Source organism: Amblyomma maculatum, chromosome 8, assembly GCF_055883805.1.
Source record: "Amblyomma maculatum isolate TAMU_Amacu chromosome 8, ASM5588380v1, whole genome shotgun sequence".
Classification (NCBI taxonomy): Eukaryota; Metazoa; Arthropoda; class Arachnida; order Ixodida; family Ixodidae; genus Amblyomma; species Amblyomma maculatum.
In genome coordinates this window covers 94,013,325-94,036,763 of record NC_139351.1, presented here as the reverse complement: position 1 = coordinate 94,036,763, position 23,439 = coordinate 94,013,325, and the positions used below count along the sequence as shown (strand labels likewise).

At 45.5% G+C, this 23,439-nt stretch overlaps 1 protein-coding gene across 1 annotated transcript in view; it reads right to left on the bottom strand.

The window, feature by feature from the left end:
• Positions 1-556: 556 nt before the first annotated feature.
• The window catches only part of LOC146181842 (uncharacterized), a 59,804-nt gene continuing 36,921 nt past the window's right edge, over positions 557-23,439 (bottom strand). Inside the window, exons 2-3 of the mRNA XM_084577729.1 lie at positions 15,821-16,754; positions 557-680 (exon numbers count right to left, since the gene is read on the bottom strand). Coding sequence (XP_084433855.1) covers positions 15,864-16,754 — 891 coding nt within the window. The 3' untranslated portion in view covers positions 557-680; positions 15,821-15,863. The remainder of the gene's footprint in view (positions 681-15,820; positions 16,755-23,439) is intronic.

Below are 23,439 nucleotides of genomic sequence, written 5' to 3'. Positions count from 1 at the left end.
CATTGTCACGCGTTCTGACTGGCAGCACGCGGTGAGATGAGAGCCAACATGTTCGCTTGAGAAAGGGTTGCCTGCCATAGACCCTGGACACTGATTCTACTCCATTTGAGACGCGTACACACACGCACACAAACACATTACGACGGTACGCCGTCATACTGTTCTTGAGTGCCTTCAGCCATGCTGACCAGAAGGATTGTAATCCGGGCAAGCCATGAGACCATTCCAACACTGATGTCGCCGGTGTTGCGGCGTCGACGTGTATACGAGCACACAACAGCACTTCGGTGGACACGGGGAGCAAGGCGGAAAGAGGCAAAGGAGGAACGGGTGGATGACTCTTTCCTTACAATATGCACATCGCTGTCTTTCTTCGATTGTGGCGTGGTCTTACGGTATCATGAGTCCTTATGACTTCGAGTTACCAGGAGGCACACTGCGGTACGCCAAAGCAATCCGCTAGCGTAGAAACTTGTGGACACTTCGTTTGTTTTTTTGCACCGCCGGTCGCCAGTTGTGTTCGTCACGCACAGACTTGAGTAGTTTGCGCCACGTGGTGAGTGAAGCAGAGTAGGGGGAGTATCGCCATCTTTGGTCGTGTGGCAGGTGGCCTCGGGTCGACCGGGACCACAGCACTTGAGCAATGGACGCCCCTCCACGCTGGCACTGGGACGTGGCTTCTGCGAAAACAGCGGAAGGAAGGAGAAAGAGGGCTACATTAGACACAAAACTATGGCTGCCTAGGGAACATACAGGCTGTATAAGCGGCGAGTTCAAAGTTGCGCAGACTCTGCAGCCAAAAGCGAACTAAATGTGTGACAGCGCTTGTTTTAAATTTATAGAGCTGCTGCAGGGTTAGTCCTGCATGTGGTATGGCACTGACTGAAAATCCACCGACTGAAATGACTGAAAATCCACCAACAGACGCATAAGCACTGACAGCTAATGACATGTGGCACTACAGCGCCCTACGACTAAACAAAGACTGAGCTACGGGCATATAATCAATATATCAGTGATATATTCCAGCCTCCTTGAGAGAAAAAGTGCAGAACATTTTGGTTCGAATTCTAGTATCGTACGAAAACAATTTCGCACAGGTTTTGCTCCCCTGTGCATATATTTGTGTAGTTGACTGATATGGGACACAGATTTTTCATCCAATTAAACCTGTGCTTTTATTGACTGGCTGCGCGTCTGAAACGTCGTACTGCAGGATTGGCCGTTACCTCGGCAACGCCCTGATATACAATTGTTATGCAGTTGTTATGCAGCTTCTGCTTGGCAAGCAAGGTAGGCTTTTGTTCGACTAGTAGCATCCGGATTGGTGCTCTGGCGTTAAAATCTATTTCAGCGCCTTTACCATGTCATGTAGGCAAGACTACGCACTTGTAACTGCCCCGAGGAACCTGCCTGCATGGCTTCACTCCATCGTTTCATGCATCTCTACTTACGTGCACTCACAATTCGTGCTCGTTACTACAGTCATCGAAATTCAAAATTTTTATTAATTCGTACATTGCAATATCATAAAGGTCCACCAGCATTGAGAACTCTTTCCTGGGGTTTCATCCTTCAACATTCTTGCATACCGTTGCATGAGACTTCTATGTGAAACGAGTGAGCCACTGCTCACTCGTGCCGTCAGCTACTGCGTGAACATATGTTTTGGGCATGAGCTGGACATGTTCTACCCTTCTCTGAAGCGACTTAAAGAACAACGCTAGCAGCGCAACGTATCACGCGGGTTCAATGGACCAATCATAGAGCTGGAAGAGAGCAAAACCAGAGAGAGCCCGCTTGGAAGTGAAGGGGACAGCATCCACTTCAAGTAATGGCAACCTTCTCAGCTGATGCCAAGGCAACATCCGCTGGATGGTGTCTGGAATTATTCGGTCGCGTACACACCAGCAGCATCGTTTCTGGTGACATAGGCGACATTAGCTATATGTACAGTCCCCAAGCAAGAATCACATTTTTCCTATACGCTCTTCGCCACCAGAGAACACCAGCAGGACACGCTGACCTCGTAACACACTCACCCAACGCAAAACGAGCGGATAAAACTTGTTTTCCCGGGCTCAGAATAATCAGTTTAATGAAAAAACAACCCAGGGATAAAGGAAGCAATAACATCTTCCTTTATCATCTGAGGAATAACGCTGCGCCTAATCACCGCGCCGACAAATTGCCTTCCAAAAGAGAGCCGCTGCCGGAGCGATGCTTACGGATTCGCTTAAAAAGGCTCCAGCAATTCCTCCAGTGCATACACGTGCATCACGCAGAGGAGCCGCTACGCGTGCGCAAATTTTGCGAGCAGAGTTTAGCTACAAGCCTCCCGACAGCCGAGTGGCGGCGAGCGATGAGGATAGGAATGGGAGAGGAGGAGGAGGCATGCCTAATGGATGCGCGTCGGCCATAAGCGTTCCTGGCGACAAATAGTGCATGACCTTCGTTTCAAGGGCGACATCCAGGAAACCATGCAGCAGATGCGGCGGTTGCCTTGTAGGACGCGGGCACTGCGACGTGGAGGACCGCGCACGCTAAATGTGTGAACTTAAACGGGCCGATTTCGCCACTCCGGCATAAGCAGGCTCGTAAATGCGTATCTACCCGGACGTCATTTTAAAAGATGAAATTTCTGCATGCCACTCCGCCAAGTGCCCGAACTGTTTTCATCTTCGTTCGATCCACACTTTAAAAATATACCATTTAATGCAGCCGTGTTTCCATTGGGGTTATTTCAGCTATGTCTCAGTTGGCTGATTGCACAGAAAGAGCTTATTACAAATGCGCAGCGCAGCTCAAACCTACGCACACGTTAATAACTTGAAGGCAGTAAAAATACGCGTAGGTTAAGCAGGATTCGTGGCGAACGTAATCACAGACGCACCCATGACGTCAAATAATGTCAAGCTACCGGGGGTGGATCCATCTAAAAGCATTTAGGTTATACCAGAAAAGCGAGTACAGATGGACATATTGTTACGGTACGCAGTGAAAGAGACGATGGCGAAGTGCTGGGCTAGTAGAGAAAGACCAGGCCACAGCAATGTGACTTTAAATGAATATGCTGACAATTTGGCAAAAGAGTCCCTTAATGGCCCCGTATTATCTATCCTTCCGGCGACCGCGTACATCACCGCAGCGAGGTTTCGAAGAAACGTTCTATTAAATATAAAAAATGGACATCTTTTAAGATCTGATGACTACCTGCATCTAAATTATTCTTGGAATAGAAAATTATGTCATTCACGGCAACTTGAGATTTCACTAACAAGGCTGCGATGCCGTATCCCACCTTTAAATTTCTATCTTTACTGGTCTGGTTTGGCACTGTCTCCCGTCTGCGCATTTTGCGGTGAACAAGAAACATTAGATCACTTTTTATTGTTTTGCCGCCGCTTTACTACGCTGAGAAAACAGTTGATGGAAAGGCCACTGCAACAGCTTGGCCTTAGTTTAAGCAGCCCGACATTGTTATCATTTGGCGCCACCATCCTTGGGCACAGTCACAGGTCTGTTTTAACCGCCATGCAAAATTTTTTACTGGACTCAAATCGTTTGCCTTGCTAAATATTTAAACATCACTTGTTCTACAATTGTAGTGTCAATCTCCAGTGAGTGTTACCACTTTTCATTTTACATTTCACTTATTTCCCGTTTTGTTTCCTTTCGTCTATCCCTCAAATCATCTTTTTTTTTTATGCAAGTATATTAAAAAAAAAATATTCTTTGCTACCCAATTCTTGGCCGATCCCACGTCTGGTTCTCCTGTGAGTACCTCGTAGCCGCAACAGTTCACCGTCAGGGACACACTCACAGGAGAACCAGACGTAGCTGCAGCGTCGTCTTTCTCTACTAGCCCAGCACTTCGTCATCGTCTCTTTCACTGCGTACCCTAACAATATTTTAAAAGCGATTATTAAGCAAAACTGAGAAGTACTAGTCAGCCGTTTTGACGAGCGACTTTATTTGAAAGCGCGGAGTTCTTCGCGATTGTGGAATGTTACTGTCCATTCTAAGGCACCTGCATTAAAAACGCGGAAGGGCGTTACCTTCGCTGTCAGAGTGGGTGTTTGTCCACCGTTATGATTTCTTCGTTAAAAGGCAACGCCGTTTCCCTTCCGCCCCAGCATATCCGTGTCTTGCGCCAAGTAATGTGCGGCTCTACCTAAGAATCATGTAGTTAACATTTAGCCGGGGCACACTGGTATACAAGCCGCGAAACGCCGCGTAGAAACTTGGTTGTTCCCTGCAAAACTTTCAAAATGAAGTAAATGGCTTGTCCTCCAACGCACAACCAAAATGGGGTTAGTTTTACTTCATATCGAAGGGGTAAATTTACTCCGTATATAAAGGGAGATATTTGAGAGTAAAAGGGAACAAAATTTCCACTCCCCGTGTTTTAGGTGTGTTGAAAGAGTTTTTTTACAGCCCTCTGGGACTTTTTACGAGCAGCATGGGGAGTATTTAATATTTAATAGCGGTTATCAAAGCTACTGTAGGGTGTATTTGTTAATTTTTAAGGGGTTTTACGGTCAGCTTATGCAGTATTTTGCGATAGGTTAAAGTCTTGCACTGCATCAGCAGTGCTACCCAACACAACAATTTGTACCATCAGAGTTTCGGCCCACTTAAACTGGCAAATTTAGAAACATGCTACAAGATATAAAGAGTTTAAAAATTTGACATAGAGTTATGACCAATCTGCTTGTGATACGCAAAGTTTTCTGATCGATCGCGCTTAAGTTTGGCCAAATTCGCCTTTCCGCATGCCCACTAGAAACAGTCGAGAAGATAAGTGCCCCGACTCTTAAATTCCTGTTAGCTTTGCAAGTAAAAGTGCCGAGAAAAACTTTTTGTGACTCTTGCGAGGGAGAGCCTATGAAATATAGTCACATTACGGTAGCATTTACGGTAACGACTGCTCCCAATTCGTCATTAGCCTGATTGCCGTACGCTCCTGGCCTCAGAGGCCGGTAGTAGGAAAATGGAGCAGAAAAAGATGGGAGAGCCGTGCTCAGCTGGTAAAAGCCCACGATTAGTGCGTCATATGGTGTCACGACTTAATCTGTGGATGGTATACAGGAACTGTGACACCTTCGTGGTTGCTTTGAAATTACGTCGGCACGTTGCACGTCAGCTTAATCTTGTTTGGGTAGAGAGTGGTAAAACGCAAAAGCGCGTAGCAAGCAAAATGGAGCAAATAAGGAAAGCACAGGAAAATGGATATCACGTGACGTAAGCATTGCGTTATAACACGTGTCGAATTGATAATGTCATGGAGTGTGCTATTACGGCGTGCCACAGGGGCAACGACGAAGTAATTTGGACATGAAGAGTACCATTCCTCCCCTCTCCGAAAAATAAAGGGGGGGGGGGGGATGGAAGGCTCACCGAGAGAGCCGCATCTTACCAGCAGCCAAGTATTCATAATTTATTAAGCTATCTGCCTCTCCGAAGGCAGCACTCAGCGAGTTCAACAGGGGCACTATCATCGAATTCAAAATGAATGGTTTAAATATATAGATCTTCGGGTGCTCACGTATGTGCAGCCAAAATTTTGAAGAGTCGGTACATCTCTGTGACTTGCTTGGAAATGCTGATGTGAGTGTGTTTAGTGAACCTTTGATCTCCCATGGCAAGTTAAATGTGAGGAGCAGCAGAGCCTATAGAAATGCATTCCCTTATATATTGCGCTTGTTTGGAAGTGCTGTCCCTATGTAAAGCTATGCTGACTGCACGCACAAGAAAGATTCCAGGGAGCGAACCATGACCTCTTGAGTGTTTTATATCTGCACAACTCTGACTCGACACTGTCGTTGGGGGAGAGTGAAAAAAACGCACTTTTTTAATACTAATCCTAGATAGGCGAGGCATTTTCTGAAAGTTTGGTTTAGTTTGCCATGTAACAACAAATCTAGAGCTTCTGAGCCGTGGCTAGCTTATATATAATTAAAGCTTAGCTTAAAGCTAAGAAGCTAAGATGCCACGGATAAAGTCTCACTGTTAAGGTGAACATAAAAGACATTCTTCTTATGGGAGTCATTATAGCTCGAGAGAGAATGCACGGTGTTCCCCGAAGGCAAACCTATCGATACCGACTGTTTTGATAGAAGCCGATGAGTTCAGGTTATCACGAGCTGGGACGGAAAACCTGACTTTCGCGCTAAACTTGTCCGATGCTGCCACATAAAGGAAGATGGACTCTTTCGTCGCAACAACGCCATGCCTTGCTCGCTATTTAACTCTCGCCCGAAGAAAGATAAAATGAAAGATAAACAAAGAGTAAAATCAGAAACCTCATCCATGGTTTTAATTCGCATGATGGACAGCTGCTTGGAACGAACAGTAGACTGCCCTTAAATGGCGGTGACCGGCTACTTTGACCTGTCAACTGGGTTGCGCAATTCGCGGTCCACAATCAATGACGTTCTGTGCACCATATTTTAGTATCTGTACTCACCTATGAGGCTGAAACGTGGAGGCTAACCAAGAGGGTTCTACTTAAGTTGAGGACAACTCAGAAGGCTATGGAACGAAAAATGGTAGGGGTAACATTAAGAGATAGGAAGCGTGCAGAGTGGGCCAGAGAAATTACTCAAGTTACTGACATTCTAGTGGAAATCAAGAAGAGATGAGCATGGGCAGGACATGTAGTGCGAAGAGAGGGCAACTGATGGTCGCTTAGGGCAACAAACTGGATTCCAAGAGAAGGAAAGCGTAGCAGGGGGCGGCAGAAAGTTAGTTGGGCTGATGAGGTTAAGAAGTTCGCAGGGGTTAAGTGGATGCAGCTAGCACAGAAACGGGTTAAGTGGAGAAATATGGGAGAGGCCTTCGCCCTGCAGTGGATATAGTCAGGCTGATGATGATGATTTTAGTATCTATGGCTGTCTGAACTGAAGTGGATCGTGTAGAGGCTGCGACAGCTTTCAGACGCATCATCGGGTGCGGTATACAGTGAATTGCAATTGGGGTACTTTGGTTATATTTTTCGTTTCTTTTTTTCGCTGCAATTCCAAGTTGTAGAGAATAAGAAAATCATTGTTTCGAAGACTTTTTAAGTACTTAGAACACGGCAGTGGCAGCACTGTGAGCTATGTAGTTCGATTATGATTCGATAAATCGGTGCATGCGCCGTATATGGGAATGAAAGGCACATTCAGGACTGTGGATCATGAAGCAGTGGGGGCCCATGCATACTTAATAATTTCAGCCATGCTTGCCTTTTGAACGCACTCCGAAACCACAGTACACAAGTACTTTGTTATCACGTTTTCAGAAAGATTCAGCCACCGCGTCATGGATAGAACTCGCCCCTTGGGCACAAAGGCCGAAAACTATAGCTGCTAAACCAAGTAATATCAAATTAATCACGTTACGAAATGCAATAAACACAAAATCAAATAGGGAAATGCAATGCCTTTTGACATCGAAACTGAAAACCATCATTCTCAGTGTTCATTGGTGTTCATAATTATGTATTCCTCAGCCAAGTCCTTACGTTTTTTGTGAAAATACTCTAGTTAATATGATCTATTGAAATATTTCGTTAATTGGGTCACCGTATCATAGTAACGCTTCCCAAACTGGTCATATATTATCAGATTATTGGTATATACCTACTATATTCTTCAAGTGTACTGGGCAACTGCTCAAGTGCTTCAACTGTGGTGCTATTACCACTCAATTATATTTTTGTTTTCTATATTCAACGACCATCATCTAGGCCCTTCTTCATATAACTTACGGCAGCATATTGACAATATTCACGGAATTGAAGACGAGAACTATATAGTTGAAGATCGGTGCGCAGAAACACCGCGTTTTCTCCGCTGTCTTAGCGGTTTGCCAGCAGTGAAGAGAAAGGAAGGGAAGAGGGTGTTTTCTATGCTGTCAAGTTCATCTCTTTGGAACACCACATGTGGAAACCCTTGGATATAGTGGTGTTGGGTTTAATGGCACATAGACTACTAAGGCCATCATGCGCCAAGCGCGAGGTTTAGTATATTCCCTAGCGAAAAATCTCTATGAGTCACAATAACCTCATACAGATTTCTCATACTAAACTCATACTAAATTTGTATAAATCTCATATAATCTCATACAGATATCATTTAACGTATGAGGAATATATGAGATTGTATGAGATTTGTATGAGTTTAGTATGAGAAATTTGTATAAGGTTATTTATTGTGACACAGTTTTTACGCTAGGTTTGTATGTGTGATAGATATAAAACGTTGCTTTTGGAAATGTAGCTTCGTTTAGGAGCGAAACCACATATGAAGTATTGATGAGTAGGTCTTGTCCTAAAAGTAGACAGGGATGAAAAGGAATGTGCTCATCGAAACATAGTGTTTTTTTTTTTCTCATCTTATTCAATTTTTTGTATGAGCAGAAAATGTGGATTATTGTCACTTCTTCTCCACACAGTTCACATATTGGTCTTCCCTGTCTCGCAAGAATAAAGCTGTGTGTCCGATGCGCTGGCGACACAAGATGACTTTAAAGGGCAACTCCGGGGGTTTTTTGACATTCGAATATTGTAGTGAAACTTTTACCACAGGTTCTTCTCTCCGTCCTGACGCATTCTACAAAATTTGGGTGCCGTACGATAATTCGTTCACGCGCAATACGGCTTTAAAATATGCTGTTTTTATGGCTTAATTGAGAGTATTTCTGCGGGCAACACTGAGTTTCTGACGTCACAAACAGTATACAGGCGTTAATGTCTACTTCCCGCATGATTATGAAATTGTGAGGTTTATATTGAACATACCTCAGACATTTTATGCAGTGCGTCATGATTTCCATACTTTATTTTCACCATCCAACGCACGTACGAGTGTTTTTCAATACTGAGTGTGACGTCACCATTTCGTCAAATTTGACGTCGTTTCTGGCCGTGAAATCAGTTTCGGTTTCGATTTGATGTTTTTCTTTTTTAAAAATACTTCTAATTGGAATTTTGGAAAACGGTTTTTTGTGTTGGAGTCAGGACGTGCCGAGGAATGTAATTCAATTAAAAACACAAAATGATAAAAAAAACCACCGGAGTTGCCCTTTAATGAAATGTTTTTGATGAGAGCATGACTTCCATTCTCCTATGGCAGGCTTATTAGGTGTAACTTATTTCCCACTTCAATATTCCATGCTGACTGCCATTTTTCTTTCAGCTTGCAGTGCACAAACTTTAAGCTGTCCTTGTAGGGAATGCATACTTCCTCAATTTATCGACGTCGTGCTTGTGCAGCACACTCATCTGCTGTTTCATTTCCGTTATTTCCAACATGACTCGGAACAAAGCACAATTTTATACTGTGTCCTCGTGTTGTGGCTTTTGTTATGTTGTGTGTGATAATGCCGATCAATGGTGCAAATGAATTTCTAGGAAGAAGGGCTGTGGGTACACTTAAAGATTCTGTGAAAATGACATTTTCCTTCTCATTCTTGTTTATTGCCTTTTTTACTACCACAGAGACCGCGTAGCACTCCGCAGTGAAAATGGGAGCACACTGAAAAAACCTAATTCTATTTTTCTCGTTTGTCTTCCAGTATGGCACTGCCTTCATAAAATAGTGTTTTAGAACCATTAGTATAAAATGTATAATTTCTGTATTTATCGTTGATGGTAAAAAAACCTTGCAATATGTGTTCAATGTGGTGTCTGGTTTTTGTAGAATTTTGTAAGCGTTGAGTCACATTGGGGAAACTGTACCAGGGCGGCAGGGGGTGGAGGCAATGAGAAACACCGGGTAGTGTATCGAGTATGTTTAATTATTTGCACTTATCTTCAAACTGAAGCAGAAATGGCTTCACTGATTGGGGCTTGTTATTGAACAGTGTCCTGGCTGGGCATCTCGTAGCTATTGTGAAACAAAGGTGTTTCAGTAGTGAATGTATTTTTAGGATGTAACAAAATGTAAGCATGCATTGTTCTTCGGCATGCAAGGGACGGCTAATTTATTTCCACGTAAAGACTCTTTACGGGTGACGCCCTGTAGGCATCCCTTCAGGTGGAAGGTCGTACAGACCCATACACATGCATGCGACCGTACTTTAAGCACGAGCGTACACCAGAACGCTAAATCTGCCATAGGCATGTCCTGTCAGATCCCTGGCGTTTATATGAAAGCACTTTAAGTATGTTCAAAGATCGAGAGGCTTTCTTTTTGAGTGAATTTATATGGAAGACGTAAGTTAGCTTTCTGTCGAAGGTAATGCCTAAAAATTTATGTTCATGTCTTATAGGTAACACAGCATTATTGAGATAAACTACGGGATCGGCGTACAGACCTCGTCTAAGTGAAAACAAAACTGCTACTGACTTCTGTGTGGAGAACTTGAAACCCTTTCTATCTGCCCATGCCGGGCTAGTTTATTTACTGTTAACTGAATTTGTCTTTAGCATGTTCATACGCTATAGAAGACGTACTATATGCTATTTGCAGGTCATCGACATAGAGTGAGCACAAGATGGACTTTGGAATTACTTTTGCTATGCCGTTCATTTTTACTAAAGAGTGTGGTACTTGAAATGCACACCTGAGGCACGCCATTCACAAACCCTTGGGTATAGCAAGAAGAGATATTCCAAAATGCCTATTGTGGTGCGGCTGGCCTAAGCTTGCAATGCGTGGTGAAATTGAAGCTGAAACTCTCATAGAAGAACAATGGAGTGCATTTTCGAAAATTGGTGAGGTAACGGTGGAATACTTTTATGAAACTAATGACAGTGGTTTAAGCTTACGACAAGTAACAGAGTTCTGTTTTTGAAGTATGTCCTGCGCTTACGATTTTAACTATGACTGCGACAGAAATAAAATGTGCTGCATCTTGACAATTAGCAAAAACTGTACAAGCCCGCTGAGGAAGGATTTTAGATATACTGTAACGTTCTTGACATCGCAACGTAACGTACTGTTCTACAATGACAGAGGGTCAATGCACAGGTACCAGGCAGCACCTCAACAAACACACGTTCTTCTTTCTCGTTCCTTCCCATCTACGTCCTCATCTTCATCATCTTATCGATAACAATATTCATTGCCATTGAGCGGTTTTACAAGGCGTGGAGAAATAACGTTCAAAAGCGCTTTTTAATTTCTCCACGATTATGAATATGAGTGATAGGCTAACAAAACTATGGACGCGCAATTCTTTTTAGGCACTCAAACTTTATTTCCTAAAGAAAGAAGTTTGCGTCGAGAAGGGCCTGTGTAAATTCAAAGCGCTGTTTGCTAAAAAACAAAAATGTAGTTGACCACACTTGTGTGAGGTTGTGGTTGGTTCACAGAAAGGGAAAGGCTCAGTATCTGTCACACTTGCTCTGTGGACACCTGAACCGCGCCGTAAGGGAAGGGATGAGGGTGGGGTGAAAGTGGAAAGAGAGAAAGAGGAGCCGTAGTGGAGGGCTACGGAGTAATTTCGACCACCTGGGGATCTTTAACGTGCGACCACACTTGACTAACGAACCCGTTCCAAGCACAAGGATTTCTGGGCCTGAGTGCCTCTGTAATTCAGACTTATGGTCTATGCGTGTAAATTATATGGTGCTTTGTTGTCCAACCATAAAGAGGTGGGCGATATATTGATTTTATTCTAATCTGAATTCATATTGAATGCTGTCATTCGCAATCAAGTGGAATCATTTCTCTTTTGAAGTGGAAATTTATCTGTTCTTTCATTCTGGACGAGAAGGGAGATTTAAGGTCATAGGTTGCTACGATGGAAGGACAAACATGTGTTTATAGTGCAGTCCTCAAACATGCGCAATACCAACTGAACTGACCTCGCAAGTAGTACTCAGTGACGTTGCCATATTATACTGAGAAAAATGCCACACTGTAGAGGTCGTGAAAATCGCCAAATCGAATCGAAAGAACTCCCATGACAGTGCTCCACGTGGGGACTGCTTTCTGTGTCCATGTTTGACCAATATGTGCATACCGATGGGCGGCTTTTAAATAGTGAAAAAGATTCGCGTTTTGAACTGCAGGCTACAGCCAGACTCTTAATCTGGTTCCTACATAATTTCCAGTTTCACTGGTATACATTTAAAAAATTATGGGGACACCTAAACTCCGCCTTTAAGGGTATATGGTGCGATAGTGTAGGATATCATGCCCCGCCGGGGTGGTGCAGTGGTAAGACGCCCGACTACTGTGCCGGAGTACCCGGGTTCGATCCCGGCCTCGGCGGCTGCGTTTCGATGGAGGCGTAACGGAGCGGCGTCCGTGTGCTGTACGATGTCAGTGCACGTTAAAGAACCCCAGGTGGTCGAAATTTCCGGAGTCCTCCACTACGGCGTCTCTCATAGCCTTAGTCGCTTTGGGACGTTAAACCCCACAAACCAAACCAAACCAACCAAGCAACACATATAAAGCCCCTCTTTAACCGAGCCCAATTTCTTACTAACAAAACAAGACAAACCGTTCTGTGAAAGGTGCGGTGATGAACTCACAGTTAACCACATCTTAATTGCCTGTTCAGAACTAGAAGATCTAGGGGAAAAATATTTTACAATATTTTATAAAGAACACATTCCATTACATCCCATGCTCCTTTTAGGTGAACAAGCACTTATTGATTCTGCGCAGATTTTTATGTTCCTTAAAGATGCCAATATTTTAAACAAACTATAACAATGAAGATATACCATTTTAACATCTATCATCAGTTTTACCCTTGTGCTTGGCGCAGCATAGCCTCTGTTGCTTCCGTGCTATAAAACCCAATATAGCTAATTAACTATCTTTAACCAGGCCGTATGAGCATACCGGTGTGGCCTACAGATAAAGTGAATAGAGTCCTGGCAGGCTGATTCTGAAACCATTCGCCTATAGGAAACAAGAGACCTGAGTTGGCAGCTACTGGCAAAGCGCCTGCCATGCTCAATGTTCGCTATTTTCCGCTCACTACGCCAACTTCGGATTTTCGGTAAATGGGGCCTTTGATAATATCAGGTTAAAGAAGTTTATCTTATTACTTGAACTTAAGCGGAACCAGGTTAAGAACGCAGCTAAAGGTCTGGCCAGTTATTTTCTGCAGCCTGCTTACATACAACAAAACCTCTCAATTAAGCAAGAAAGGAGAAAGATGCAGCACGTTTCCTTTAGAGTACTTAGCACTAAACATAATATAATCGTAAAAATGTATAATTTTCGTTTTTCGGCCGATTTACGAAGTTACCGACAATAATCTTCGAGTAATTCCTTTTTGTGTCTATATAGATACAATTCATGGTATTCGGTCCTGTCATGCTCGCCCCGCAAAACTAAGCTATATGATGTGCAGGACGCCGCGTTCACTGTGAACTTGCTAAGGTGTTCATCGGGTTCTAACTACACTTTAAAAGAAAACCCCTTGACCAGCATGCTCACATGACATGATTTCATCCGCAACATTGGCAACATTCTCCCTTAGCACAAATACAGAAAATTTTATTTTCCGTTTTCACATCGAGCAGGTGAAATCGCCACTATTAAGCAGAATCCCCTTGACTAAGTCATCTCATTCTATACGAATACATACATTCGAGTTCTTAGCTCAAACAGGATAAAGAAAAATTATAGAAGCCATTGTGCTGCATCGGTTTTGTTACTTATCAGTTTTGCTTAGCGAATTTACTTTCTTCTACTAGTTTATGCCTTCGAAAGTAAGCAGTCACGATTCATTCACTTCCGAAATTTCATACCATTTAAAGAACTTTGTGCGTTGAGTTTTAGTCTCCTTTTGAGCAACATTTATTTTATAAAAAGACCAACGCCAGAAACCTTTCTCTCTTGCGTAGCAAACACCAAACAACTAAGATAGTTGGTTCGTATCTGGTTCAGTGAATGCCTATACACCAAGGAATATATCTACACGTGGCCTGTAGTCCACGCTAGCCTTGTAAAGGTAAAGAAGTGAAAACATACGTGCGGACACCAAAAACAACTGGCTATAATGCTTTTAGTTATGATGCAATGTTTTTGGCCGCAGCTTCTGGGATCTGTCTTGTATATGGACTCTGATAAGAAGCCTGATAGGTCTCACAGACTATAACAGGCCGCCCTTACTTTAATTGCGTTCCTTCAAACAGGGACGTCGTGCCCGAGTTTGGTAAACAGGTAAATGTTTGAAAGCTTAAAACGCGAGATAGCGCCAAACGTGCAATAAACTTCGCTGTTACAATTAACATTACTCGCTATTAATAAATACGCTATTATCACGGGCCACACGCGCCGGGAATAGAAAACAAAAGCATCACTGCCTCCGAATATTGCCTGAAAAAAAAAATTCGTTCAAAATAGGACGTTCATACGAGTACTGCTTGTCCGCAGACAATCAAACTAATAAAGACCGTGTTTCTCGGCGCTTATCTCGAATTCGATCCCATTACGCCCAGGTCAATTAGCCAGACCCTGAAGCAGCGATAACGGTTTGGTTCAGGGGTGTATTGAGTGAAGCACGATTCGACGAGACAGAGCCGATATGCCCCTCCTGCGTGAAGGTACGGCTATCGATTCCCCCCTAATTCGATTACCGCTAACGAGGGCGTATGGGCTGCCGCAGCGAAGCCACCGATGTGCCTGGCGACGTCTCGTCCGAGAACGTTGAGGAAAGCGGGAAATCAGGGAGAGGGTGAAGGAGGACAGGAAGAGGGACTGCGGATGTCACGGGACACGCCTTCCCGCATCGACCGCGCCCAAAGGCGCATGCGCCGCGCGCCATCGCGGGCGAGATTTCCTTTGTTTCCCGTCGTCGCCGCTGCTGCGGGCGCTTTCTTCCTCTCCGAAACTGCATGCTCTCTGCTTTGTACGCTGGCAACGACGGGGAAAGCAGCGCAACTCTGCTTTCTTTCCCACTCCGCTATGGCTCGGCCTCCCAGAGATCGAACCCTAAATGCAGGCCAATGACGGCCACTCCGCCGTGTATTGAGCATTAGCGTATGCGCGGCTGTAATCATTGGGTGGTTGGCATAAAAGTGGTAACTGCCTGCTGCGCACATCTGCAGCCTCAGGTTCACCCTCTGGTCGCTAACAGCACTAGCGACACGTGCAGCCTGGTGAAATTGACTTTTTATTTTGAGTCATTCCAAAGAAAATCGAAAATGAAGCCGTCGAAGAAAAGTCAGAAGGTAAAACTTGGTTCGCGTAGAGTGCTGTAAAATGACCAGAAAAGTGAAAATGTTTCAAAGCAAGTCTTGCTGTACTGGAAGCGAAGCTAGCAGAAGCTCTAGAGCCGCACCGGATATGAAGACAATCTCCAGAGTTATACCTGAGTCCACTTGTTATATTTCATTTTTCGAATGAACCCATTTTATGTGGTCTGACATTTTTTCATCTCTGGAGGTTCGTACGAAAGACGGGATAAACAGCATCTTCTAGGCTCTTCCCACCTCGCTCAGAGAACCGAAGCTAATATTGCACAATTTTTGAGGAACCCATAACACAGTTTCATGGGATACTGCGATACATGTTTAAAAGGTTTGAGTAACGGTTTACAAAAATCAATACGGCCCCATTTTTGAAGCCTTGGTACTTTACCACTAGGGCTTAAGCGAGCGAAAACGCCGTTGTCATTTGTTCACACAAAAGAGCAACAAAGAGCACCACACAAAAGAAAATATGAAAGGGCACTAAATCAGGGTTGAGGGAAAGGCTCATTTCGCAAGCCAAGCTAACGTTTTGACAAGGGGACTTTGTCTGAGCTCCTCTTCAACCCTTGTCCAGTACTCTTTCATACGTTGTAGCCATGTTCTTTTTCTTGTTCTACACTGGATGCACACAGAAAATAAATTATTTTAAAACTACTGCAGTGCGATGCTCACCTCGGAGGAGTTGAGACAGAGTATCGGGTGATCACGGCCACAATCAGAGCACCTCGGCGTGCCTCTTCATGTGCAAGGAGAGGTGGTCAGAGCGAGAGAAGGCCCTGTCGCACAGGCGACACTGGAACGGCCGGTCGCCCGTGTGCTTGCGGTAGTGACGCGTCAGTTCGTCCGAACGGGCAAACTTCCAGCCGCATCCTTTCCAGTTGCACTGGTAGGGCTTTTCACCCGTGTGCGTGCGCAGGTGGGCTTTGAGGTGCGAACTCTTGGAGTACGTCTTCGAGCACCCGGGGTAGGAACAGGTGTGCACTGTCACCTTCTTGGGGCCCCGCGATCGGCGGCCCCTGCGAGGCTTGGGCGCCGGTACACTCGGTCCAGGATAGAGCACGGGAGGCACCACCACGTCGTGTTGCTGGAGCGGAGACGGCGGCGGCGTCGGCACCCTACCCTGTCCGAAGCAGGCCCCTATGGCGGGCGCTGGCCTCAGGGGCGTACCGCACGGGGGTCCGTAGCGGGAGGAAGAGTCCGGAATGGAACCACACCACTGGGGAGGGTAGGGACAACGCGCAGCCGCGAGGTAACCAGAACACTTAGAAGGCGCAGGCCACGCATACGGCGCTGGGTACGCCGGAGGCGGGGGTATGGAGGAAGCCGGGGAGTCGGCGCCTCCGTAAGGGTTCTTGGGGTCCGCCACAGTGAGGCCCAGGTCCTCCAGGAGGTCGGGCCGCGGTGCGGCGGGAAAGGCGGCTGGACCGGCGACGAGGTGGTGCTGGCCGCCTGGTCCGCCGCCCCCACCGCCATGATGGTAGCCCTGGGGCGCCGAGGGTGGTGGTAGTGGCGGTCGCCGGGGTGGCAGAGGGCTCGGGCCGCGCGGCTCGGGGCTGAAGCCAGGCGCCATGTCGCCAAGCAGGACGCTTTCAATGTCCTGCCACATCTGCATAGGACGACATGGGAGTGTGTTACACCTGTGGTGTGTCTATATATACTGGAGAGACAGCATTAAGGTAAGTTTTGTCTATCGCATTCATGTAAGGTTAGTTTAGCATGTCCGCTAAAAAGGAAATAAATTCACGGAATAAATTATACTTGATTCGAATTAAATCAATAACACAGAAGCATTCATCCCGTCTGATCATGAACCATGAAACGATGCATAATTAACAATAAAGAAACGTATCCTGCTTGTTCATGGTAATACAGGAAACAATTTCGTAATTTTTGGCAAAAGCTGGATGTGTCTTGCATGACTCGGGTGATCTTAGTTTCGAATCGTAAGACCCCCCAGCTTAACTACTTATGATTTGAAAGTATGACGTCATGTCTGAGGAATGCAAGCGTGCAAAAAGGAGGAACGTCAGGAGAGATGAAGAAATAGCCTAATTTTTTTTGTTGCCTTTGTTTTTAAATTTGCTCCGCTTTTAAATTTACAAACATTGTGCAATCAAAGCTTGGCTCGTAATCAAGGATTTCAGAGCCTATCGTGGAAAACAGACGTCACTATTACGTGCTGCATCGGGCAAACGTAAACATGACTATTACAACATGCATTTCAACCTGCTTCCAACATAGACTGCAGTGGCTATGTGCTTATTCAACTTCCAGGAAAGGAACCCATAAAATCTGAAGTGATAAACTGGTCAGATCTCTAATAAGGCAACTATAAACACGAAACGAAACGCTTGCCAATGAAAGCTGCGAAAAAACGATTTCAGCCTACTAGGGTTTACACGAGACAACACGTGCAGAAGAGGTGAAAAACGACACATCGCTGCCTCTGCATATTCTGCCTACTGGCCTGTGCTTTGACTTATTTTGCATTTGTTGAAATTCCGTTGCAGAATAACGTTTTGGCGCATAGACCTCTAACTTGTCCAGCTTTTCAGCGCCATGACTAAACGGCCTCGAGATCAACACGTGCACGGCAATACAAGGAGAAGAGGGTGATATTTTTACCTTTAAAGCGCTCAATTCACAGTTCCGAAACAAGCTGGCTTTGGTATAGGCGAGACTTTCAATTCAGAACCCTAATGCACTCTGCCAAATAATCACAGCCTAAGATTGCACTGAGCTTCACTAAAGAAAAACGTTTTGCGAAGTAATTAGGGCTTTTTTTCATGCTCATTTTGTGATCCAAAGAGCCAAAATTCGCCCCTCTTAATGGCAACGTCACCTTCGAGGGGGCGCAGTTGATAGATCTGCAGCCTGGTGGCAAAGGCAAGCGCGGTGAGCACGGGGCAAAACCGCCCGTTCTCTACAACCAGGTAGTTCGAGCCTTTGCAAAGATGCCTTTTTTTCTCCTTCTTATTTCCCTACCTCATCTTTCCTGCCCTCTTCGGGTGTGGCAGCCAACAGCTCGACAAAAAGACGCGTGCACAGGTCACGCGCCTTCGAAGCGTCCCGGAAAAAAGAACGACGCTTCAGTCGATCTTAACGTACCGCACACGCTCGCGTTCCGAGAAACGCATAGACACTGACGAAGCCTGAGCCAGCTATTCCTATATAGATTTCACCAAACACGTACACACACAAACGAACCACTGTATATGCCTTACATTCAAGAGGAAAGACCGCAAGGGGGGTGTCTTCCTAACAAAAGATGAACTTCTGGACGGGGTGAGCATTAAAATGGCGTCTAATGTCTGCCGGGTAGACCTCCCCCTCTGGTCCCCCATTACAGAAGACGCGTCATTCGTAGGGCTCATCTTCCGATGGGTGTAACGCAAAAAAGTCGACGCTCCGGCGTTGAACCAGTCAACGCCCGTCGCCCCGTATATTCTCCTCAGCTGGAAAAGTGCTCGCGCAGTCCAAATTTAGCGAGTCGGCGCAATGCGTTGGCTCTTTCTGTCTGTCTCGGCCCATCTCCTCGATGCACAAGGAGGCGGGCGCTTATGCGGGAAGCATATGAAGATAAAAAAGCAGCTGAACTCCAAAGTTCATCATTTGAAGACCGCAACGTGCACCGTCCGTGAATATGCACTTCCAGTGAATGCAAGAAGCAAGAAAAAAAAACGATCAAAGACAGCAGGAGAGAAAGGTACGATGCTAGAAAAAAATAGTTCAAAAAGAAAATGAGGGGCTGAGGGTCTCGAGTAATTGTGCAAGAGCAAAGCGATACCGTAAAATGAGAGCTTTCTTTCTTTTACTGCTTTTCTCCAAGCTGCTGTCATTAAAGATGAGCACGCGACGGAGAGATGACCCCGGGCTCTATAATGCAGCTGCGATGCGATCGCCCGTTGAGGAGTTGAAAGCAGGAAAAGACGAACAGGCTGATAGGAAGAAAGCGAGAGAGGTTTGGGGGGAGGGGGGGGGGGGGTCTGCACAGATTTCAGTTCCAGATACTGTGTTATAGCCAGTGTGGGAGGAGGACAGAGGGCAGAAAACTCAACGTTATTTAAGGTTTGAGAACAATAACTGAACTTCATACCGCGGCAGGTTAGTGTTTACGGCGTTTGACTTCTGAACCAAAGGCAGCGAAATCAAATCCCTGCCGCGGCGGCCTCTTTTCGAGCATGTTAAAGACCACGTCCGGAACCGTCCACTAAGGCGTCCCTCATAGCCTGAGCTGCTCCGGAACGCTAAGCCCCATAAACCAAACCAACCACGGTACATGCGAGGCCTATAACCTAAAACGAACGACCCTGTATACAAAAGCAAGTGATGCACACTCTGTTCAATTACATGCAGTGCTGAATATACTTCTGGTTTAAGTGTTTCAATTCCCTTGATGTGCATTCCGACCATTTTGCCTTTGTGCACGCTGCATTCGCAGCAGAAGCAGTGCTCGCAAGAGGGTCAATGAATATAAGTCGAAGATCACCACATCTGCCATGACGAATGCTGACGCCGCTTTGTTGAGTTGTATGCTGTAGTGTGGCGATGAATTTTAGGGCGCTTAAGACAACCAGGTCCGTCAAGCGCCAAACGTCATTTAGTTGATTGATTGATTGATTGATTGAACGTCCTTTATTGAATACGAAGGCTCATGGACATAGATGGGGGTAAAGGGGAGTAGGCAAGATCTTCATTGTTTGCACAGGTCAAGAATTCACATGTGGTAACCACCGCCATGTTACCACAAACGGCAGGGAGCACGAGTGTTCAGGCTGCGTTTGTACACTATGGCCTTGTTTTCGGCACTGAAGAAACCTTTCGAGCTGTGTCAGGTTTATATGCACTCCTAGACGCAACCAACCGCAAACCGTAACTAGTGGTTTTAAGTACGGCCCCTGGTTCCTGGATTGAACGGCGTCGCCGTTGCCGTCGGAGTAACTGGTAAGTCACTATAGGGTGCCCCAGGTGACCACCATATTGCATGTGACAAAGGCATACCTGAGGCTCAAGATTCTACATGGCCTGCCGCAACCCGTCAAGGCCATCCGGAACACAGACATCTCGTCTTGTCATTGGAGCGTTGAAATACTCAGGGACGTACCCCTTAACGGTGTCGCATCCTACATTTAAAGGCGAAACTTAAATGTGCCCGGGGTAGCGTGCCCTAGGTGTCCACCCTATTGCAAGCGGCGAAGGCATATACCTGAGGAGCAAGATTCTACTCGACTTCGAGCAACTTTCAATGATCATACACGGATCATTGACGTCCCGAAGAGCTTGGTGATTGACAGCGTAGGAATCCTGAAGGACACCTTAACGCTCGCGAGTCCTGCCTTTAAAAGCGAAACTTAAGTGTTCCCGGAATTTTGTTGCATGTTCAGAACATTATTCGGTACAGTAACGAAAAAACAGAAGAGAAAAGAAAGAAGTGGATTCGAACTCCCGCTTTTTGCGTTGATAAAGAAAGCGTTGCACCACAGAAGAACGATCGAAAGCAGCGTTTAATTGCGTCCTCATTCGTTTTCATAAAATTTCTCCGCTTGGTCGGTAGGTGACGCTGTTCAACCGGAAGCACTGAGCACCGAGGAAAGGCACCATTGACAGAACGAGTAAATGTGTTTCGCTCACGTCGTTGACGAGGAAGATCCCATGTTTTCTGCGACGTAAAGAGCAGTCCTCAAATGTCGCATTCGCGAGCATCGTAATCGTTGGTTCGGTTTTTGTTTTTCATCCAGCACTTGATTGCAGCTGAAATTGCAAGTCAGGCATAATGAAGTTTTAGACGTTAGCATGACTTCAGTAGAACGCAGGATTGTGGCAACGCGACGCGAGCACTGGCCACAGGTTTCATCCAGATAGAAATCTACACCAATAGAAGACGTTCATTGCTAATCAGCTTGTTGGTTCAATGCAAGAGACAACCACTTATGACGACGGCGTTTCTAGCCACTCGCTTGGCAGCTAGTTACGTCATCACGCGGAATATATAGGGCCCATTTACGATTTGAATATTTCGTTTCAAGATTTATTTTTGGCGCTAAGTTTGCCACACGGCTTAAAAGATGGTACTAATGGTACTAAGGAGTAGCGTCACAAAAATGTGTGCAGTCCTGTCATGTTCACGAAACCACATTAACAGCGAGAATAGATGTTCTTCGTTAGGCACAACGGCAAATGGGACTCATCAGCGGACGGAAGTCCTGCCCTTTGGAGAATAGTACTGCGGACAAGCTAAGTTCCTCGGCACTTCCATAATAAATGCTGAGCAGTGGTGTCGCAAGCGGGTGCTTCGCAGTGGGGGCATTTGTCCGGAGCTGTTATCCTCTCACTTCGCCACTGGTGTCGAGCTGCGGGTGCAAGAGCCACTCGGAGAGACCACCCTTCATAGATTAGGGGGAAGGGAGTACGTAAACGGCGGAAAGACAGCACGTGTACGCTGCCTGGAGGATGCTGAAGATGTCAACTGCGTCAGAAGTGGATATGGTGGCAAAACATCATGGAGAGGTTTTAGCACATCAGTTGCATGAAAAAGCGCATGTTATATTACCATCTGTGATGTCTTGGACTAACATATACAGGGTGTTTCATCTAAGATTTTACCTATTTTTTTAAAATAGGAAAGTTAAGTTTTATTGTCGATTCTTCTTTTAGCTGTTGTATTAAGAGTAGAGAAAAATCAGGAGCCTGAAAGGGTACTAATTAGCTTAATAATTAACTAAGATTACCTAATTAACTTTTTAGTTATACTAGCTAGGAGCTGCTTTCAAATTGCAACAGTGAGCTACCGGTATGAGAATGCCAAATAGTATTTTAAACGACAAGAAACGCGCATTTCTTAAGGACTGCAGCGCTGGCAATTCTGGCCGCTTTCGACGCACGAAAACGAAACCTAGCAGTCGAGGCGCGCGCTTATGCACGCCCATGAGTGACGCAGACGTGACGTCACCGAGAAAAACCAGCCGTCTGGAGGCGGCCGCTGCCGCCCGCGAAGTACGCGCCTGGAACTGCGTCATGGTCTAGTAGGATCTTGAGATATCACCAACGCATTGCGGACGAAGCTTGTGATGGTGCTGGCGTAGCGCTGACGGTATGGGCAAATCAGCCCTCCCTCTCGACTACAAGCTTTGGCTCCCAGAGGGTGAAATAAAAAGAAAAGCAGTGCATGCACAGATATCGCACCACTGCATGTGATAACGCAGCGCCAGACGAGTAGTTCACGAGTGGCAGCAGGCGCCTTCAGACGGCTTGATTCGCCCGGCGACGTCACGACTGCGTCACTCGTGGGCGCGTACAATTCCGCGCTTCGTCTGCTAGGTTTCGTTTTCGTGCGTCGAAAGTGGCCAGAATTGCCAGTGCTGCAGTGCTTAAGAAATGCACGTTTCTTGTCGTTTAAAATACCATTTGGCATTCTCACACCGGTAGCTCACTGTTGCAATTTGAAAGTAGCTTCTAGCTTGTATAAAGAAAAAGTGAATTAGTTAATCTTAGTTAATTATTAAGCTAATCAGTACGCTTTAGTACTCCTGATTTTTCTATACTCTTAATACAACAGCTAAAAGAAGAATCGTCAATAAAACTTAATTTTCCTATTTTTAAAAAATAGGTAAAATCTTAGATGAAACACCCTGTATATCCTGTGCAACCCTAATGATACCGTGGACTTTTTTTAGATGCTTCAGGGCTTCTTGAGAGTGAGTCATTATGCGAACCTGTTTATAAGTGGGTCAGCAGGTAACCCTTCTTGGCATTAAAATCGCTTCTAGTTCGAAGGCAAGATTAGATTTGGTGTCGGTAACGTATACGTTCAAATGCTGTTCAGATTAGGGTGTGTTGAGCGTATGAAAGCAATTGAACCACCTGTTGGGGTTGCGGCTGCATCTGTGTAAAAAATACAGTCATTACGTGTTGAACAAGGAGCTGGGGGAAAAGGTGGTGAGGAGAACTGTGACTTCTTATGAAAAATAGGCTTGTTAGAAGAAATGTGACAATATAGTCCCTTGTAGGCAGCTGATGCTCGAATTCAGGACGAAGATCTATTCGTTTGTCATTGGGAAATTAATTCCGCCAACGTGTCGAGGTGGGCATACACCTGGAGCAGAGGGATAGGAGTTTCAGTATCGCGGTGCGAAACGAATAATGCGCTCAGTACTCGATATATATATATATATATATATATATATTGTAGTGTGGTAATCTTCATCGATATAACCACTGACATGCGTCGCGTGCTGCCGCTCTCAAGGACGAAGAAGTTGTTCGCTGCCTTGCTCTTTCGCCACGCCTGACGC